A 20,593-nucleotide genomic window follows, 5' to 3' on the forward strand; every position below is an offset into this window, starting at 1 on the left:
TTTGGCCCCGACTGTGTGTGTGTGTGTGTGTGTGTGTGTGTGTGTGTGTGTGTGTGTGTGTGTGTGTGCGTGCGTGCGTGTGCGTGTGTGTCTGTGTGTATGTAAACAAACTATTAATGAAAATAAAATTTTGTGTAAGATAAATGAATGAATAAATATGTTCTCTTCTCCCCTCCAGTCGATGTGGCCTTAGGAGGAATAGCAATACAATCTTCTTTACACTAACAATTATCCTGCTTACTTTGCTATTGATGACAACAAAGCATCTAACATGAATTTCAACTCATGTACTGCTACAAATCCTCAGTATAACCCATGGTGGAGGGTGGATCATTGGCGGTGTATGATATTAGCAGTGTAATCGTCACTAACAGAGGCGACTGCTGTTCAGAACAGATAAATGGTGCTGAGATTCACATTAGCAACTCCTTGGTCAACAACAACCCCAGGTGAAATATAAAAAAAAATAATTTATATAAAAATATCGGCCTAAATGAGTAAGAGTTTATTTATAGAATTTTATTAACATTTTAAAAAGCTTGCTGAATATAAGGCTTTGCAATTTGGTAACAAATAATTGTATATATTTACAACTCTAATGAGGCATTACAACATTCCAGTAAAACTGTTCTTTATGTAATATACATAATTATAAAGCACTTTAAGACTTAATAAATAGATTGTGAAATATTTTAAATGACATTAATTAATGCTTAAATAGTCACTCATAAGTTTACTGTAGTATTGCTCATTTAGTATTGTACACTTTATTTTACTGAAGTATAACTCAGCAACATTTAAACAAACTTATTACAGAAAATCTACGTAAAATATATTACTGCAGATCTTTATCTGATTGGCAAGGACATTTTTAATTGTATAAATTGTGTAATTCTGACATGTAAATTGACAAGGAATGAATTACTACTTACTGAAAGTAGTTCTGGCTACATGCCAAATTGCAGGTTTAAATGATTGCTCTCACTGTAACATGTTAGTCCTATAATTAAAACTTATACAAGGACATGGATGGATATTAGAATACTGCAGTATCTCTCTCTCTCTCTCTCTCTCTCTCTCTCTCTCTCTCTCTCTCTCTCTGTGTGTGTGTGTGTGTGTGTGTGTGTGTGTGTGTGTGCTATACAGTAACTACATAGTAACTTAACTACATAATAAATTTTCTCATCTTCCCTCCAGACAATGGGGAATCCGTCTATTTCTTAGAAGGAATAGTGACACAGTGCCCTGCGATGGACTGGCACCCTGTCCAGGGCGTACCCCGCCTTGTGCCTGATGCTCCCTGGGATAGGCTCCAGGTTCCCTGTGACCCTGAAAAGGACTAAGCGGTTGAAGATGGATGGATGGATGAATAGTGACACAGTATGAAGCACAGAAGGGTTTAATTAGGAAGGTTTTTATTTCATTTTATTTTCCTTTCATGGGAAATTCTTTAGAATGGAGGGCTGCATTTTTCTTATTAACTTTGGGGGAGAGAAAAAATAGAGGGTGGTGCATGAATGACTGTCTATAGCTGCTATAATGTAAGGGATAACAGGAACTAACTTGTCTCACAGGTGTTCTGTAACATTAAACATGACTATAAATTACACATGCATCCGTGTGGACAAAAAAGGCTTTTTCTTTCGTGAAGCATAAGGTATCAAACGCTGTACAGAAGTAGCATAAGTGGTAGATCTATTTGTATTTTTTGTAATAAGCTATATATATGCATATCCTACTTGTGTGTGATGTTTGTTATGTTAGTTTCTCTTGCACAACTGTCGAAGTGCATATGCTTTCCTTGTGAGTGACACTTTTTAAGAATGAGATGAGGGTTTGAGACAATGTAGCTAATTTTGACCTTCGAGAGTCCATTATATCATGCATTTGCGAGAGCTGATAAAGCAAGGCCTGAGAGTTGTGTTTGCATTCCTTTCTGTGGTGATTGTAAGTTAGTGAAGTACTTGTGTGGTAGAATGTGGGCTGCTTCAAAGTGAACACAGACATTGGTGCTGATCCGCTGAATGCTGGGCCTACTAATAAAGGCTTGTGCTGCTATGTGTGACCTGTAGTTGCAGTGGACGTAGGACTGTAGTATATACGGGCCTCGAGTCCAAGGACGTGCTCAAAAGGAACGTCTTGTGTTTGAAACAGTAATGTCAATGTTGTACAAACACAGACAGCTTTTTCTAACCTCCTTACGCTGATGAGTGTTTTGGCTGTATGCTTTACTATGTATGTTTTACCCAAAGTTCCTTACTATTGTGTTGTACTACTACTACTACTACTACTGCTACTACTGCTACTAATGGAACCAAAACATTAGTACTGATAATACTAATAATGTTTTGTATCTGTGTGTGTTTGTAGAGAGAGAGAGAGAATGGGGAAGAAGAAGACGTTAGCAGGTGAAAAGCAGTGCCTAGTGATTGTTTTCGAAAAAGAGAGCTATTGTGTGACCGTTGGCGTTAGGCCCGCCTCCTCGCCTGTTCTCAACTAGGTCCTGTCGAGTGTGGATAAATAGGTGGGCGCTGCGCGAGACCTTTCATTGAGTGGCTTGACTTCGAGAGCAGGATCATGTCTGGCAGAGGCAAGGGTGGTAAAGGACTCGGCAAAGGAGGCGCTAAGCGTCACCGCAAGGTGCTTCGTGATAACATCCAGGGGATCACCAAGCCGGCTATTCGCCGTCTGGCTCGCCGTGGTGGTGTAAAGCGTATTTCTGGTCTGATCTATGAAGAGACTCGCGGTGTGCTGAAGGTGTTCCTGGAGAACGTGATCCGTGACGCCGTCACCTACACCGAGCATGCCAAGAGAAAGACCGTGACCGCCATGGATGTGGTATATGCCCTGAAACGCCAAGGACGCACCCTGTACGGCTTCGGCGGTTAAACGCTCTAACACCGAACGACGCGAATACAACGGCTCTTTTAAGAGCCACCCACATGTCTAGAAAAAGAGCTGTTCCGTGTGGACAAAAAAGGCTTTTTCTTTCGTGAAGCATAAGGTATCAAACGCTGTACAGAAGTAGCATAAGTGGTAGATCTATTTGTATTTTTTGTAATAAGCTATATATATGCACAGTATTAAATATTATAAACTGTTTCATTAAAACGATTTAGAAGATGATTTTAGTAGAAACTTCTATATTTCTCTCTCTCTCTCATACACACGCATACATGCATATATAATATAAAACGATTTTTTTTCAAGCCAATTGTTTTTTCATAGTGCACGTTGTCCTGAAAGTACAAGGGCGGGAAGGGAAACAAAGCGTAGCGGAGGACGAGGAGGAGGGAGGAAGCATGGAGGGAGGGAGGAAGCAGAGTGCAGTAGGAGGTATCGAATTTTGGCCAATCAAAAAAAGGTGTCTTGTCTGGGCGTTATTAGCATGTGGGTCTGTAAATAGAGCAGGCGCGAGGCGGGCGCTAGTCATTCTCTGTTTCTTTACTCGAGAAGCAGCATCATGCCCGATCCAGCCAAGACTGCGCCCAAGAAGGGATCAAAGAAAGCCGTGACCAAGACGGCCGGCAAAGGAGGCAAGAAGCGCAGAAAGTCCAGGAAGGAGAGCTACGCCATCTACGTGTACAAGGTCCTGAAGCAGGTGCACCCTGACACCGGCATCTCATCCAAGGCCATGGGCATCATGAACTCCTTCGTGAATGATATTTTTGAGCGCATCGCCGGTGAGTCTTCTCGTCTGGCTCACTACAACAAGCGCTCCACTATCACCTCCAGGGAGATCCAGACCGCCGTGCGCCTGTTGCTTCCCGGCGAGCTGGCCAAGCACGCCGTGTCCGAGGGTACAAAGGCCGTCACCAAGTATACCAGCTCCAAGTAAAGCGCGTTACCGCCGTCTTCATCAACTCAACGGCTCTTTTAAGAGCCACCCACTTTTCATACAAAGAGTAATTTCCTCTCTTTCGCTTTCTCTCTCGCTGTGTGTGTGTGTGTGTGTGTGTGTGTGAGTGAGGGGGAGGGGGACTTCTGAAGCGCTGCACTCCCGCGGACGTTCAGGCTTTTGGGTAATTCTAGCAGTCTGCTAAATGCAGATCTGAGTAAATCTCAACAGGGTTGTAGCACGGTTTCGGGGGTTGTATAATCTGAGCAATGCAAAATGGGACTTTAGCAGCACAAAGTTATTCGTATTAAGATTGTAGCAACAGGAAGTAGTTGAAAATGGTTTTCTAGTAGCACATAATCATTCTAAATCAGGGGTGCCCAAACTTTTTCCTGTGAAGGGCCAAAAGTCAAACTTGATTGAGGGCTGTGGGCCAAAAGTAAATGTTGCATTATACCAAACTGTATTATATTAAAATTAAAGTTGCCATGGTTCTCATTTATCACTTCATAATATTTAGAAATAAATAAATTAATAGAAAATGTTAGTCTGTATCTGCTTCACTAATGCAGTTTTATTTTCAGAGTTCTATAGTTCAATGAAACTTATAGTATAATTAAAACATAGAACCAATCCCATTTATAATACATGTTCAATACCTAATACAACTATTCAAGCTATAAGCAATACAGCCACATGCCTGCAATATCAGTGACCTCTAATGAGACACAGGAAGCTGGTCCTTATTTTTCAAACGTTTTTCCAAATTGGGATGCAGCTGACTTACTGTCAAAGTCAGGATATTATGGTGGTGAGAGTCCGTTAGTTTGCATCTCAGTTTACACTTGTTTAAGTTCATCAGACTGAAAGTCTGTTCACAGTGGTAGGTACTGCCAAACAGAGACAGCATCACTTGTGCCTGTTTGCACATCTGTACCTGTTTGCTTGGACACATTTGTAGAAGTCTGTCAAGGGAAGGGACCTGAACTTGTGTTCAAGCTCAATTGGTTCCATCTGTAGATCATCACTGACTGTGTCCACACTGATGGTGAAGGGTTGAACAAACCACTCAAAGTCAGAAGCATTGTGTCTGAAGTCCTCAAAGCGACTGTCAAACTCCTGGAAAAGGTTGCTGAGAACAGCATCATACTCAGGTACCTTCTCTTTCATCATACCTGCCTCTCTAAAACAGGGAAAATGGGCTACATTTCCTGGATGTGGAGATGAGAGAGAGGAACAGTGTGAGATGGGGAGTGAAAGAAGAGAGAGGGAGGAAAATAGAATAAATAACTGACAAAACAAGGAAATTAAATCATGATAATTTAAGAGAACTTTGACACAAAATTTATCAGCTTGATTAACAAAAAAACCCAAAGCTGACACCACTGGATATAAATGCTAACTAAATATAAGTATTAATAATAACAATAACTGCACATAAAACTATGGTGAATATTATAATTGTGAATGTCAGCTGCTGAGAGATGTCTTCTGAGCAGCAGTAGTTTTTGTTTGAAGGCTCTGACGTGATAAAAAAGCTGGGTGATAATCTGGTCTTTTCCCTGGAGCTGAACATTTAAAACATTGAGCAGCTCTAGGACGTCCACCAGGAAAGCCAGGTCAGAAAACCATTTCTTATCCATGGGCTCTTGAATACTACCAATCTTGCTTTCCTGAAAAGCTCTGATCTCATCACGCAGATCAAAAAATCTCCTGAGAACTTTTCCTCTGCTCAGCCATCTAACCTCCTGGTGGTACAACACATCATATTGCACATCCATCTCATCCAACAGTACCTTGAACTGCAGGTGAGAGAGAGCGCCTTGGAGCGTATATCATTCACAATTTTGACGACGTCACGCATCACATCCACAAGCCCGATGGATTGGGCACATAGCTGTTCTTGATGTAAAATACAGGAAATCTGATAGCTGGCCCGTGTGGCACTTTCTTGAGCTGATGAAGGATGTAGCAGCGCGCTCTGCTCAGATCGAAGTTTAGCAAGCAGCTCGTTAGCCTTCTGTTTACATGCCTCGCCGCTGTCCTTTGAGAAAGCTGAAGAACGTTTTGTTTCATAATGACGGATTTTGTACTCTTTCAAAACAGCAACTGACTGCTTGCAAACTAGACACACTGCCTATAATGCCACACTGATTTCAGTAAATAAAAAGTCAACTTGCCAAATCTTTTTAAATTTCCTCTTGTCTGTGTGCCAGTGCCTGGATCTCTCCATTATTACCTGTTGACTGTCGCAATGCATGCTGGCCTTGAAGTATGCATGTACATTAAATAAAATTCTAATTCTTATTCTCTACATTTAATTTCAATTTACATTTTTTGTAGCTCAAAAATAAATAAAAAAAAAAATGTTAAATTAGAAATGAAGATCAGCATCAATTAAATTCCCCCCCCCATATGGCATGGCGGGCCAAATCAAGTCACCACGGGCCAACTTTGGCCCACAGGCCGTAGTTTGGGCATCTCTGTTCTAACTGTTGTAGTAGCACGTAGTCATTTGAACTAATGTGACATTAGCACAAAGTCATTCAAAAGAATGTTCTAGTAGCACATAGACATTGAAAAGAATGTTCTAGCAGCATGGAATACAACACACACACACACAAGGCTATAGCGGAGCCTATAGTCACGCGCGCTGTGCTTTACACGGCCCCCAACGCGCTCTGCTTCCGATACTACACACACCACTCGACAGCTGCAAAGACGTCAGGCTCGTTCACAAGGCTCCTCTTCAACTCGGCCCAGAACGCATACGACGGCCGTGCCTGCTTTTCGCCCGTTTTTACACACCACATCGCACCAAATGCGCAGCCCGCCGGCTTGAGTACAACGCGCGCCGCGCCTTTTCATGTGCGCTGCGCGAGACTGTTGCTCTCTAGCCGGCCGGGCCGGGCCACGGGAGAAACGAGAAAGCCCGTCCTCGCTCAGCGTGTGCTTCAACGTGTTGAATCTCGTCTTGCGAGTGGGATTTTCACCGAGAAATGCCATGAGAAAACACATCTGAGCGCGCGCCGCGTCCGTGCATTCATTCAGCGGCGCCCGAGTTGAGTCTACAACGCTCTCATATCTGTTTTTAAGACCAGCCCCCCGCCGCGGGAAGGGAGGATCCTGTGTTACACACTAACGTACAGTGTACGACTCGTGTATTCTACGTAGTTCCAAGAGAGATGGCAGAAGTCGCACCCGCTCCCGCCGCCGCGCCGGCCAAAGCGCCCAAGAAGAAAGCAGCTTCGAGAGCAAAAAAAGCCGGCCCTAGCGTCGGCGAGCTGATCGTCAAAGCCGTTTCCTCGTCTAAGGAGAGGAGCGGCGTGTCTCTCGCTGCTCTGAAGAAAGCGCTGGCTGCCGGCGGATACGATGTGGAGAAGAACAACTCCCGCGTCAAGATCGCCGTTAAGGGTCTCGTGACTAAAGGCACTCTGGTGCAGACCAAAGGGACCGGCGCGTCTGGCTCTTTCAAGCTGAACAAGAAGCAGACCGAAGCCAAGAAGCCCGTGAAGAAAGCCGCGCCCAAAGCGAAAAAGCCCGCCGCCACTAAGAAGCCCAAGAAGGTAGCAGCCAAGAAACCCGCCGCCGCGGCCAAGAAGTCTCCTAAGAAGGCGAAGAACCCCACAGCCGCCGCAAAGAAAGCCACCAAGAGCCCGAAGAAGGCGAAAAAGCCCGCGACCCCTAAAAAGGCAGCTAAGAGCCCCAAGAAAGCGAAAGCTGTCAAGCCCAAGACCGCAAAGCCTAAAGCGGCAAAGGCGAAGAAGGCAGCACCCAAAAAGAAGTAAAGGCGTTTGTGTCTTTCATGCTTTTGTTCCTTAAACGGCTCTTTTAAGAGCCACCCATATTTTCCTTTAAAGAGCGACAATTCATGTTCAGTCAAGCTTTATGGAATCAAAGCAATACACGTTAGAAACATACAATAGTATGGATACACATATCTGCTACATATGTATACATAACCACAAGCTGATGCTGATTTTAGTACAGTAGAATAGAATCCTGATCGTGATTCCTAAACGTCATTCCTGATCTCCAAAACGATCACAGAATATGTAGGATAACATATTGATACATAATAAATCAATGTTAATGATAAGAATAAATAAATTCAGTATGTAGTTGTTACTTCGTGCTTTTGTATGAATATTCCCTTCTGTCTGTTTTCATTCGCGCGCTCTCTCTCTCTCTCTCTCTCTCTCTCTCTCACACACACACACACACACACACACAAACAGGGGTGGGAGGGGTGACGCTGGAATTCGACGGCCTGTTTGTGATTGGCTAATGTGCCACTGCGTTCTTAGCGAATAAGAGAGTGGCCGTTTTGTCTATATCACGGAGAGCTCGGGGTGTAACGTTCATTTCGGAGTTGTTATTAGAACAGATCTGAGTATCAAGATGAGTGGTAGAGGAAAAACCGGCGGAAAAGCTAGAGCTAAGGCCAAGACTCGTTCATCCAGGGCTGGACTTCAGTTCCCCGTGGGACGTGTGCACAGGCTTCTGCGTAAAGGCAACTATGCCGAGCGCGTCGGTGCCGGCGCTCCGGTCTACCTGGCCGCAGTGTTGGAGTATCTGACCGCTGAGATCCTGGAGTTGGCCGGTAACGCCGCCCGTGACAATAAGAAGACCCGTATCATTCCCCGCCACTTGCAGCTCGCCGTGCGTAACGACGAGGAGCTGAACAAACTGCTCGGCGGAGTGACTATCGCTCAGGGTGGTGTGCTGCCAAACATTCAGGCTGTGCTTCTGCCTAAAAAGACCGAGAAGGCCGTTAAGACCAAGTAAACTCGTCCACCGCTGCTTTGTCAGTATCCAAAGGCTCTTTTAAGAGCCACCATCTCTGCTTCAAAAGTGCAATTTTACACCCGTTTTTCTACTGAAAGTGTGCACTAGAAAGTCAGCACGTTTGAAATGAAAACACAAGCGTTATACTTTGCTAATAATTATGTGATTAACGTTAAGTAATAGTAATAATAATAATAGTGGTAGTTAGCCTGTTGCTTAAATGAAATCCAAGGGGTGAAAATACACTTCTAAGACAGCATATTTATAAATAAAAAAGACTTGATAATTTTCTAGTCATGATTTGATACCATATTTAAGTAATGACTATAAGAACAATAGCAGTTAGCGTGCTGGTTAAATGAAGTCTGAGGAGTGAAAATGGTTAGTGACGGCGTTGTGTGTGTTCCTAATGAACAAAGCATTTGTGTTAGAGAGAGCGCCAATAGAATAGAACTGTGGCGGGCGTCTTGTGTTTCGAACGGTGGCAGAGAAGACGGTCCAATAGTCAAAGGTGACGTAAAACGTTCTATCGAATAGCAGACGAGCGCGTTCGAGACGCCCAATCAGCACAGGGCGGCGTTATGGCTTAAAAAGCCCGCGTTCGAGCGCGCCGTTTATTCTGTTTTTCTGTCCGTGAAGTGTAGAGCTCGACGCTATGGCAAGAACCAAGCAGACCGCCCGTAAGTCTACCGGTGGCAAAGCGCCAAGGAAGCAGCTCGCCACTAAGGCTGCCCGCAAGAGCGCGCCGGCTACCGGCGGCGTGAAGAAGCCTCACCGTTACAGGCCCGGCACCGTGGCTCTGAGGGAGATCCGCCGTTATCAGAAGTCTACTGAGCTGCTTATCCGCAAGCTGCCCTTCCAGCGCCTGGTGAGAGAAATCGCTCAGGACTTCAAGACCGACTTGCGTTTCCAGAGTTCGGCTGTTATGGCCCTGCAGGAGGCGAGCGAGGCATACCTGGTCGGTCTGTTCGAGGACACCAACCTGTGCGCTATCCACGCCAAGAGAGTGACCATCATGCCCAAGGATATTCAGCTGGCCCGCCGTATTCGCGGAGAACGCGCTTAAACCACAACTCCGTCTAATACCCACAAAGGCTCTTTTAAGAGCCACTTCATCGTCTCAGAAAACAGAAGATTTTCTTTCTTGGGCAGTTTAAGTATTAGAACGTGGTACAGAGAGAAGGAACAGTAATAATATATATACACACATATGTGTGTGTGTGTGTAAATGAAGTACACGGCTTTCTATTTCTATTAACATTAGAAAAAGGTTGGTTATTTATTTTGCATTTTCATGATAAATATAGTCCTATGAGTATTACATGTTTGTTTTTATAGATGAGCCGTTAATTGTGGTTATGTCCGAACAATACAATGCACAGTAATGAACTGTGTCTGTAAAATAGCCCAAACCTACCTTCTGTTTCGGGCGGCGTTGTGCTGGATGGAGCTTGACTGCCCCCGTGTGTCCAAACTCGGGAGCGGCAATTTTCTAGGAGCGGATTTCTGGGCAAGAACTATTACATCATACATACATTTCATCCATCATCCCTTTTGTCCCGTCCATGATAATTGTTTTTGTAATTTAATAATTGTAGACATGATCTTATCTTTGAAATCTTCTTCCCTATTTGTGGATATTCTCTCTCTCTCTCTCTGTATATATATATATATGTATATATATATATATATATATATATATATATATATATATATATATATATATACAGTATCTCACAAAAGTGAGTACACCCCTCGCATTTTTGGAAATATTTGATTATATCTTTTCATGTGACAACACTGAAGAAATGACACTTTGCTACAGTGTAAAGTAGTGAGTGTACAGCTTGTGAGCTCTTTGAATAACTGTTCTTTTATTACTGTGACACTGTCTAAATGTACATTTTGGACTCTCAAAAAGATGGCACCCATTCATGTGCATTCTATTGACTTACAGAACTCGAATTTCCTTTGAAAATTCTTTGTGTTCAGATGAAGAAAGAAAGTCACATAAGAACTTTCTTTTTTGGTTGAAATATTCCTTTGATGAAGTTGTCCTGTTGCAGTAATACATAAAGAATGATACGAACTGGCGTTATTTTGCACATATTGAATTAAGGTTTGTTGTGTTTCCTAGTTATGATTATAGCACATTTTTCATCACAATGTCTGAATGTGTCAAGGACCACATTTCAGGGATTTCGTCATTGCACATCGTAATTGGTGTATTTTGTATTTTTAATCTAGTTTTTATCGTTGATGGGTTTTTTTTCTAGTCATCCACCAGTATTGAAGGCCATCTCAGTGCCAGGGAGGGCCTCCAGCCGTCTCTACTGGCATTAGGAAGGATCAAGGGCAGGATGGACAAATTCTACGTGGTTGTGGATAAGCACCTCATCCCTTGCACAGGAACCAGTTCCTTGAGTGCTATAGATGAACTCTTCAAAGTCCACTATGTGTTCAACCTGTCATATGAGAAAGCCCTTGTCAACATCTTTACCTTCCTGCAGACTACGATCTACAACATTGATGTTGGTCTTACCAGTCAGTCTCCCAGAGTAAAGGAATTGTGTGCAAAGCTTTTGAACTAGGTTAAATGTTAGTGTTTCTGTTGTCAAAGTCTGCATGCAAAGCCACGAGAGTCACGCACAGTTTCTATCCTTCGTTAAAGTTTAAGTTATTATGTGCGCAGCGTGGCTGTAGCCGACAGTTTTGTGGACAAACTTTTCACAGAACATTTCTCAGAGCATCACCATGCATTTAAAGTACATATATGTAACTTGGGTGAACTTGTAAAAGCCCGGAGTTTGAAGTTCTACATGCCTTTTGATCTACAGGGTCCAAATGGGTCAGATGAATATATTCACTATGAGGTGAATATATTGCACCTCAATTCATGCTGGTTTGTTACATCTAAGATACTGTGTTGAAAATAAAAGTTCAACCTTATACAGCAACTGATGTGTTAGCTGTTCTTTTATTGACGAGTACACACATTTTAAAGGTCTGCATTTTTAGGCAGACAGGGTGTAGATCACATTTAATTACACTAGTGTTGAAAATAACTCCATTAGGTTGAGCTATTGACACATTTACTGTAGATTCAACACTTTCTTAGTGTTAATGGAGCCTGTGAGGAGTAAAAAAACTACACCAATTGTGTTAACAGTGAACACTTACAGTGCTTGTTCAACACTATGAGAGTGTAGAAAAAAAAACAATACTGAAAGTGTAAATTGAACTCTATTTAGTGTGGACCTATATAAACTCTTGATAAGTGTTAATTTTAACACTGTGAGTGTAAAAATAACACTTAAAAATTTGCTGTGTACAATCAGAAATGATTGGGAAAAGGGTAAAGGTGGAGGGGTAGCAACTTTTGTAAGAAATGATGTGAGATATAATCTAATCAATAAAGGGAAAGAACACGAATCTGTGGTAGTCAAAATACAGACAGGAAAAGACAGTATAACGATATTCAACTTTTACAATCCCCGTAATAGACAGAGCACCGATACACCAAATGCAGTATGTGGGTTGACGTGAGGGAAATTAGTACGGTGTGGGGATTTTAACACACACACACACACAGCACAATACGGGGGAGTAAGAATACAGATATAAATGAATCAGTGATCGAGGAATTTATAGACGATAAAAATTTGGTATGTGTTAATGACGGGAAGGACACGTGGTATTGTAGTTCACATAATGCAGAAAGCGCTATCGATCTGACAATAACGTCAACTGAAATTGCAGGAATCAACACACGGGAGGGTTTAGACCAGTCGACAGTAGGTAGCGAGAACGCCAAGGTGGAAGTTAGAGAAAGCCGACCAGCAGATGTTCCAAATGTAGAGCGAAATGAAACGTGTGGGATTAGCGAATAAGGATATAACAGATGTCGAAGAAACGAACGGAAAAGTGACCACGGCCATTATACGACCAGATGAAGAAACAATGCCAAAAAAGATAGGAAGTAAACGAAGAAAGAGCGTGCCACGGTGGGATGAGAGCTGTACTGTAGCAATTAAAAAGAGAAATAAAGCTTTTAGGAAACTCGAAGCTCACCGTACACTGGAAACTTTGATTAACTATAAAATGGCGCAAGCAGTAGGTAAGAAAACAATCAGATCAGCAAAACGTGTATATTGGAGACAATTCTGCAATAAAATTGGAAGAGAAACCCAGCTATCAGACATATGGAGAACAATTAGGAAAATGAGTGGAATAAGAAACAGTGTGTAAATACCAGTGTTAAATAGCAACAATAAAAATGCAATCAGCAATGCAGAAAAAAAACAGAACTTTTGGTAAAAACTTTTGTGAAGCTCCACAGTACTGAAAACCTATCCTCAACAGCCAAGCAGTGTAGAGATCAGACACTTGCCCAAAATCCAGGGATAGTAGAAAGAAGGACTTGCCATTTACTCTATTTGAGTTCAAAAGAGTTATATCAAACGCACGGCAAACGACATCAGGGAAATACAGTACATGCTATAGCATGTTAGGCCACATGAGAGACATCACGCTTGATGTATTATTAAGACTGTTCAATATGGTATGGAATACAGGAAAAATGCCACTAACACGGAAACGGTTCCAATACTCAAACCCGGCAAATACAGTCAGATCCGTCAAGTTACAGACCCACAGTGTTAACGTCACAGGGAAAACTACAGAGAGGATGATAACAGATAGATTAGATCACTATATAGAAAGTAAAGTTCTTCTCTCACCGTATCAGTCAGGATTTCGTAAAGGGAGGGGGAGAATGGTAGAATCCATTTTATGCCTAGAGCCAGAAGTTAGGAAAGCTCGAACTAACAAAGTGTCATCTCTGTATTTTTCAATGTCGAAAAGATGTACGATACCCTTGGGAAGGATGGACTTCTTATTAAACTTGACGAATTAGGAATAAATGGAAAGATATATATAATTGGGTATTAGACTTCCTGAACAGAAGGCCAATAGAAGTTAGAGTAGGTACAGAGTACTCAAATAGATATGCAGCGGAAAATTTTACCCCACAAGGCAGTGTATGTAGCCCAATACTGTTTAATATTATGATTAAAGACATTTGATCAGGTCGGAGAAAATATAGGTAAGTCGCTTTATGCAGCTGACGAGGTTAGGGGTCGGGATATAGAATATGTAAGAAAGAAAATGCAACATGCAATAGGGAAAGTAGAACAGTGGGCAAATGAATAGGGTTTTAAACTATCAATTTCAAAATCACAAGGTATATGTTTTTCTAAACGTCATAAAACAGCACCACTGAAACTGTACAGGCAAGATCTTGAACAGGTCAAGGCTGTGAGATTTTTAGGAGAGCTTTTTGATGAGAAGTTTACCTGGTGTCAGCATATTGATAAAATTAAGAACAAATGTAAAAAGATGAATAATGTTCTGAGACCGGGGAGCAAGTAGGGCATCGCTCATAAATATCTGTCAGGCTCTTACAAGAGTTGTCTTTGATTACGGTCGCCTAATGTATCTTAAAAATCTTAAAAAGCTTGACGTGGAACAGGCGCAAGAACTCTGGATCTGTACTAGAGCATTTAAATCATCACCAGTGACTGCGTTACAGGTCGAGACAGGAGAGATGCTGTGATTTATATTGGATAAATCTATGAGGGCATAGCAGGGTGTACACCAACAATGCTCAGAGTTTTATAGGACTAACTTCTTTAAGAGTTTGGGATGGGTAAGAAATGTAAAGGCACAAAATGCAGGCCTCAGCCAGCTACAAGAAAGCCCCATTGAGGTGAACTGTACCACCCTGGAAATTCATAAAACCATCTGTAGATACAAGATTACAACAAATATTAAAAGAGGAATCTAAAATAGTACCACAGTGGATAATATTTCAAAAATATATGGACCATTATCAGGATAAATGACTTGTATATACAGATGGCTCAAGACTGGCCACACCGGTGTGGCTTTGTTCATTCCTCGTGAAGTAGCAGTCAAAAAAAGAGCGACTGATCATTTATCAGCGTACACCGTAGAACTATCAGGAGTCCTATTGTCACTGCAGCGGTCGGAAAAAAATAATCAGAACTAAGATGTCGCTATAGCTTCTGACAGTCTATCTGCACTATCAAATATACAGTCTGGGAAAACATCATGTAGACAAGACACTGGTTAACAAATATTTTATCTGCTTCTCATACTCCATGGTAGGGAGCTGAATGTTTCCTTCTTTTGGGTTCCTGCACATGTAGGGGTGGAAGAAAAGGAAACTGTAGATGTACTGGCAAAAAGATCGATAAAGCATGAAACAGTTGATATACAAGTACCATTAAGTAGAGCAGATGTTAAAACCATTATAAAGGGACACATAAAATACGGCAGGAATACCGGGACATATGTATGAGGCAAGGCAGGAACCCAAAGGAAGAGATGATAATTATGTGTCTTAGAATAGTTCATGCTGGCTTAAATCTAACATTACACAGAATAGGAAAACATCCCACTGGACTCTGCACACACTGCAATACACAAGAGACGGTAAAACACATTCTGTTAGACTGCAAAAGATATCAGGAGGAGAGAACTGAGCTAGAGATGTGAATTGGAATGCAAAACATGACACTAAAGAACTTGCTGGGGAAAAAACATCTGGGAAAATGCACTGTCCCTAATAAACTATCTAAAAAATACTGGGATAAGTGAAAGACTGTAGTAATTTAGTATGAACATCTAGTATTCAGGAACTCAGGACTCAGAACTCAGGTGCAGGTTTTCATTCTGACCAAGCAGAAGCCACACCCGAGTCTATTGAAAGTCAAGATCGACCGATTAAACAGGTGGAGTCGGGTGTGACTCCTGCTCAGTTTGTGGATTAGATCGGACAAAACCGATTGAGCTTAGGCTAACAAATCAGTCTTAATGAAGTTTTCATAAGGTTCAAGCCTTAATGACCTACCAGCACAATAGTTAAAATCAGATATTGGGGGAAAATTATTAGTTCTCAAAGCATATAGTTAAAAGAAATAAAAGCAAAGGCTCAAAACTGTTTGTCCAAAAAAAGTTTGTTGTATCACAAATTCAGTAGTTTGGAGAAAATGGGAGAGCTTGTGGCAGATACTGCAAATGTTTGTTGGCTTTAGAAAAAAGCAACATAAGTGCAGGGGTCAAACCCCCATTTCATAAGAACAAGCTAAAATCCTACACATTAATCATATAGACAAAATTTTAGCTTCAGAGTAAAGAGGATAAAGCAGTTTCAAAGGAGAAGTTTACACAACAGTCACATTCATAGAGAAACAAGCTATTCTTCGACTGGAGCAAACTTTGCATGGTAGCTATCATTCATTAACATGGCTAGCATGCTAGAAATCACATGTGCTCACTTTCATTCAAACAGAAAGTATATGAATAGATGGTGAAGAGTAAATAAATTTAAAGTCTAGATGAAAAGAACAAATGGTGAATAAAAGTTGACTAGGTGGGTGGGAAACAGTCAGTAGGAAAGTAGGAAGAGCTGAACAGAGCAGCAAAGACAAGAGTAAGACATTGTTAGTTGTAGGGGAGAAAGCATGTCCAACAAGCAAATGTGATTATAGGTGTAGGTCAGAAGACTCCCTCTGTCTTTGCCAGCGTCCGGGCTTCGCCACTCGGGCTGGCGCTCCTCGTACGCGGCGCGGCGCTCCGCTCTTGTAGTCCCGGGCCAAACAGGCGCGCCTAGTTAGCACCAGCCAGCCCATCCTCCTCTTTAGCTCAGTCTGATTCCTCCCTGACCCTAACGAGCACAGTCAACCTAATGCCCTTTATCCCAGCTCTGCTATTGCCTTGTGTGTGTGTGTGTGTGTTGTATTCCATGCTGCTAGAACATTCTTTTGAATGACTTTGTGCTACTGGAACACTGTTTTGAATGACTACATGCTACTACAACAGTATTTAGAATTTTTATGTGCTTCTAGAACCTCAGTTCGAATTTCTACATGCTACTAGAATACCATTTTCAGTTACTTCCTGTTGCTACAATCTTAATACGAATAACTTTGTGCTGCTAAAGCCCCATTTTGCATTGCTCAGATTATACAACCCCGAGAAACTGTGCTACAACCCTGTTGAGATTTACTCATCTCTGCATTTAGCAGACTGCTAGAATTACCCAAAATCCTGAAAATTCGTGGGAGAGCAGCGCTTCAGAAGTCCCCCTCCCCCTATTAAGTAGTGCCAATGGGATAGTTACAGCATTGTGTAATGTCCAATAAGCTCAAAAAGAGTTGGATTCCTCGCACACTTTAATCTACTTGGCCAATCAAACACAATTATGAACTGGGATTCTGATAGTTGTGCACCTTTAACTCACTGTGTAGGAAAATGAGGTCAGCTATATAGACAACAATTTTCATTACGTATTTAATTACTTCGATTGAGGTCATTATTAGAAGTAGTAGTAGTAGTAATAGTAAAATACCTACAACCTACCTTCTGTTTTAGGCGGCGTCGTGTGTTGTGCTGGATGGAACATGACTCCCCTCGTGTGGCCAAACTCGGGAACGGCAATTTCCCAAAAATTTCAGTATTCTGTTATTAAGCTTTTAATGGCGGTGTTTAGAAGTCTATATTTATAGTACTTAGCAAATAGTGGGGTAAGAAGTATTAGATGCTATGAAAATTCATGTCTCTCTCACCACTGGGGCAGAGGTGGCTTAGTGGTTAAGGCGCTGGTTTACTGATCAGAAGATCAGGTCACCATATCATGACCCTGTGCTCTGACCCCAGCTTCCTGACATGTTGGGGTATGTGAAGAAAACAATTTCACTGTGCTCTACTGCATATGTGACTAATAAAGACTCATTATATAGACTTATACATGACATTTTTAATTCTAAAACAGCTGCTAAACTATGTGCAGACTAAATTATGTGCAGATGTAAAAAATGCTAAACACATTCTCTATTTGTGTGTGTGGTTTTTTGTACTGTATGTGTATTTCATCAGTGTTGCTATGAGCTTATTTCTCATAGAATAATAATAATAATAATAATAATAATAATAATAATAATAACGCAGCTCATCAGTGTTATTACTGTGCATTGTGTAGTTTTCATGTATCAAGGACAACACACGGAGCTTCTGAACTGTTTAACAGTATTATTATTATTATTATTATTATTATTATTATTATTAGGGCTGCAACTAACGATCATTTTCATAATCGATTAGTTGGCCAATAATTTTTTTGATTAATCGTATGGGGTGGAGCGAACTTTCAGTACCATTTGTTTTTGTTTATTTAAAATAAAGTCCACAGACTGAGTGTAACAAATATAAACTTCACAGTAAAACATTACACAACTGCTTGTACAAAACAGAAAAGAACCCAAATACACACACACACACACACACACACACACCAGAATATATATTATTAATTTAGGACTATAGTTTAATTCGGTGCTTTTTGTTTTTTTTTTTGACCCAAAAACTGATCACAGCATTGTTGCACTGAATTATTTATAGTAAAAACACTGATTACACCTGTGACAAGTGCATATATTGCATAAAATGTCAACTGAGAGGCATTCAATTTTGGACAAGATGTAAGGGGGAAGAAGTCGGAGTGTATTTAAAAAAATAAATAAAATAAAAATAATTTCTTTAGATTTGTCAGTGTATTTTGTGAAATGATGTGGAATTGTGCTGACGTTCCTGAGTGAGTATAAAATGCAGACAATACGAATGCGTTGTGATTTCATTTAAACTTAAAACTTTCATTTAAAACTCGCAATGTGTGTGTTCGTGTTCGAGTCCCGGACCCAGAAGCCCAGAGAAGGACGGGTCAGAGGGAGGAGCCAGGAGAAAGAGGTCCGACCTCCTCACCGATGAGACACACTGAGATTCTACACACACACACACACACACACACACACACACACACGCACACACACACACACACACACACACACACACACATCTGTGATGGTTGTGTAACAGGAAGTCACACTGTTTCATAGTTACACAGCTTCTGATTATGTGTATAAAAGCTTGTTTCTAAAATAAACGCTTAACAGATTTAACAGGTTTGCACCGAGTACTTGATGTGACCTCTGACCTGTCGTGGAAATTAGACAACACTCGCAGACTCGTCCTCTGAAAGTAAAAAGGTTTATTACAGAAAGATGGTTAATACAGGATAGAATAAAGCAGGACAGAATAATGAGAGCGCTCTGAAGCGCTTGTACTGAACCACTACTATATATATGAATCTCAGAGCATGACATCATTCTGTCTACCGATAAGCAGTTTGAGGCAGTTCAAACAGGCTTTGTTTTAGGATCTTGGAAGATGTTTAGATGAACCTTGAACAGAAGAACATGTTTGTGTCTCTGTAAGCAGATAAACCTACATGTTTGTTTAAACAGATTTGTCCAGGAGTAATTGAACCACTTCTAAATATAATCAATTCTTCCCTAAGCACTGGCTATGTACCTAAATCACTTAAATTAGCAGTTATTAAACCCTTGATTAAAAAACCTGATCTTGACCCGTCTCAATTGTCCAGCTATAGACCAATATCAAATCTCCCCTTCATCTCTAAGATTTTAGAAAAGGTTGTAGCAAAGCAGTTATGCTCGTACTTAGATAGGAATAACATTCATGAAATGTATCAGTCAGGATTTAGACCTCATCATAGCACAGAGACAGCATTAGTTAAAGTAGTAAATGACCTTCTACTGACCTACGATCAGGGTTGTGTCTCTCTGCTTGTGTTACTCGACCTTAGTGCAGCTTTTGATACTATAGATCACACTATTCTACTTGATAGATTAGAAAATGTTGTTGGTATTAAGGGAACAGTCCTCTCCTGGCTCAGGTCTTATCTGACCGATCGTTATCAGTTCGTAGATGTAAATGGTGAATTCTCCATGCGTACTGAGGTTACTTTTGGAGTTCCACAGGGTTCTGTTTTAGGCCCACTGCTCTTTACTTTATATATGCTACCCCTAGGTCAAATTATTCGTAAACATGGAATTAGCTTCCACTGTTATGCTGATGGTACACAGTTGTATGTTTCAGCGAAGCCAGAGGACAGACAGAAGCTTAGTAAAGCTGAGGATTGTGTAAAGGACATTAGACATTGGATGTTAACTAACTTCCTTCTACTTAATTCTGATAAAACAGAAATACTTTTATTAGGCCCACATGTAGCTAGAAGTAATCTTTCTGATCACATGGTTACTCTGGATGGTCTTTCTGTTTCATCATGTACAGCAGTTAAAGACCTTGGAGTGATTATTGACTCCAGCCTATCATTTGATGCTCATGTAGATAATATTACTAGGATAGCCTTCTTTCATCTCAGAAATATTTCTAAAATAAGAAACATATTGTCACTACATGATGCGGAAATACTAGTTCATGCTTTCGTCACCTCTAGATTAGATTACTGTAATGCCTTACTGTCTGGATGTTCCAGTAGGAATATAAATAAGCTCCAGTTAGTCCAGAATGCAGCTGCTAGAGTCCTAACTAGAACTAGAAGGTACGACCATATCACACCGATATTATCAATACTGCATTGGCTCCCAGTAAAATCTCGCATTAACTATAAAATACTTTTATTAACCTATAAAGCACTAAATGGTCTCGCGCCACAATATCTAAGCGACCTTTTGGTTTTATATGATCCGCCACGCCTACTTAGATCAAAAGATGCAGGCTATTTGACGGTACCTCGAATAGTGAAGGCTACAGCAGGGGGAAGAGCTTTCTCTTATAGAGCCCCACAGTTATGGAACAGTCTTCCTATTAGTGTTCGGGACTCAGACACAGTCTCAGTGTTTAAGTCTAGGCTTAAAACGTATTTGTTTACTCAAGCCTACCCTGACTAGATTCTGTTCTACTACTTCGCAGTCATAATTATCTTTTTTCTCCCTCTCTCCTTTCGCCGAGCCCCACATGAATTTATGGAGATACTAGAGATCCAGATCCTTTCTGCCTCTG

At 41.2% G+C, this 20,593-nt stretch overlaps 6 protein-coding genes across 14 annotated transcripts in view; all 6 read left to right on the forward strand.

Annotated features, from left to right (window-relative positions):
* Positions 1-20,593, forward strand: part of LOC128604956 (NLR family CARD domain-containing protein 3-like) — a 253,505-nt gene that overhangs the window by 74,562 nt on the left and 158,350 nt on the right. The window lies entirely within an intron of this gene.
* Positions 2,297-3,310, forward strand: LOC128604980 (histone H4). The gene has a single exon (XM_053620101.1). It carries the CDS (start codon positions 2,578-2,580, stop codon positions 2,887-2,889), a length of 312 nt encoding a protein of 103 aa, XP_053476076.1. The 5' UTR covers positions 2,297-2,577; the 3' UTR covers positions 2,890-3,310.
* Positions 3,464-4,473, forward strand: LOC128604978 (histone H2B-like). Its single transcript, XM_053620099.1, has one exon. The coding sequence runs from the start codon at positions 3,464-3,466 to the stop codon at positions 3,836-3,838; it is 375 nt and encodes a 124-aa protein (XP_053476074.1). The 3' UTR covers positions 3,839-4,473.
* On the forward strand, positions 6,437-11,785 carry LOC128604964 (histone H1-like). Its single transcript, XM_053620081.1, has 2 exons — positions 6,437-7,622; positions 10,903-11,785. The coding sequence occupies exons 1-2, from the start codon at positions 7,024-7,026 to the stop codon at positions 10,967-10,969; spliced, it is 666 nt and encodes a 221-aa protein (XP_053476056.1). The 5' UTR covers positions 6,437-7,023; the 3' UTR covers positions 10,970-11,785.
* LOC128604976 (histone H2A) lies at positions 8,194-8,650 on the forward strand. Its single transcript, XM_053620097.1, has one exon. It carries the CDS (start codon positions 8,240-8,242, stop codon positions 8,624-8,626), a length of 387 nt encoding a protein of 128 aa, XP_053476072.1. The 5' UTR covers positions 8,194-8,239; the 3' UTR covers positions 8,627-8,650.
* LOC128604972 (histone H3) lies at positions 9,130-10,217 on the forward strand. The gene has a single exon (XM_053620092.1). The coding sequence runs from the start codon at positions 9,282-9,284 to the stop codon at positions 9,690-9,692; it is 411 nt and encodes a 136-aa protein (XP_053476067.1). The 5' UTR covers positions 9,130-9,281; the 3' UTR covers positions 9,693-10,217.

The sequence above is a fragment of the Ictalurus furcatus genome, unplaced genomic scaffold (assembly GCF_023375685.1).
Source record: "Ictalurus furcatus strain D&B unplaced genomic scaffold, Billie_1.0 scf6, whole genome shotgun sequence".
Lineage (NCBI taxonomy): Eukaryota > Metazoa > Chordata > Actinopteri > Siluriformes > Ictaluridae > Ictalurus > Ictalurus furcatus.

Coding starts and splice junctions, on each gene's coding strand:
- LOC128604980 (XM_053620101.1), top strand. CDS start 2,578: ATGTCTGGCAGAGGCAAGGGTGGTAAAGGACTCGGCAAAGGAGGCGCT.
- LOC128604964 (XM_053620081.1), top strand. CDS start 7,024: ATGGCAGAAGTCGCACCCGCTCCCGCCGCCGCGCCGGCCAAAGCGCCC. Junction 7,623..10,902: donor AAGGCAGCACCCAAAAAGAA/GTAAAGGCGTTT, acceptor TTTTTTTTCTAG/TCATCCACCAGTATTGAAGG.
- LOC128604972 (XM_053620092.1), top strand. CDS start 9,282: ATGGCAAGAACCAAGCAGACCGCCCGTAAGTCTACCGGTGGCAAAGCG.
- LOC128604978 (XM_053620099.1), top strand. CDS start 3,464: ATGCCCGATCCAGCCAAGACTGCGCCCAAGAAGGGATCAAAGAAAGCC.
- LOC128604976 (XM_053620097.1), top strand. CDS start 8,240: ATGAGTGGTAGAGGAAAAACCGGCGGAAAAGCTAGAGCTAAGGCCAAG.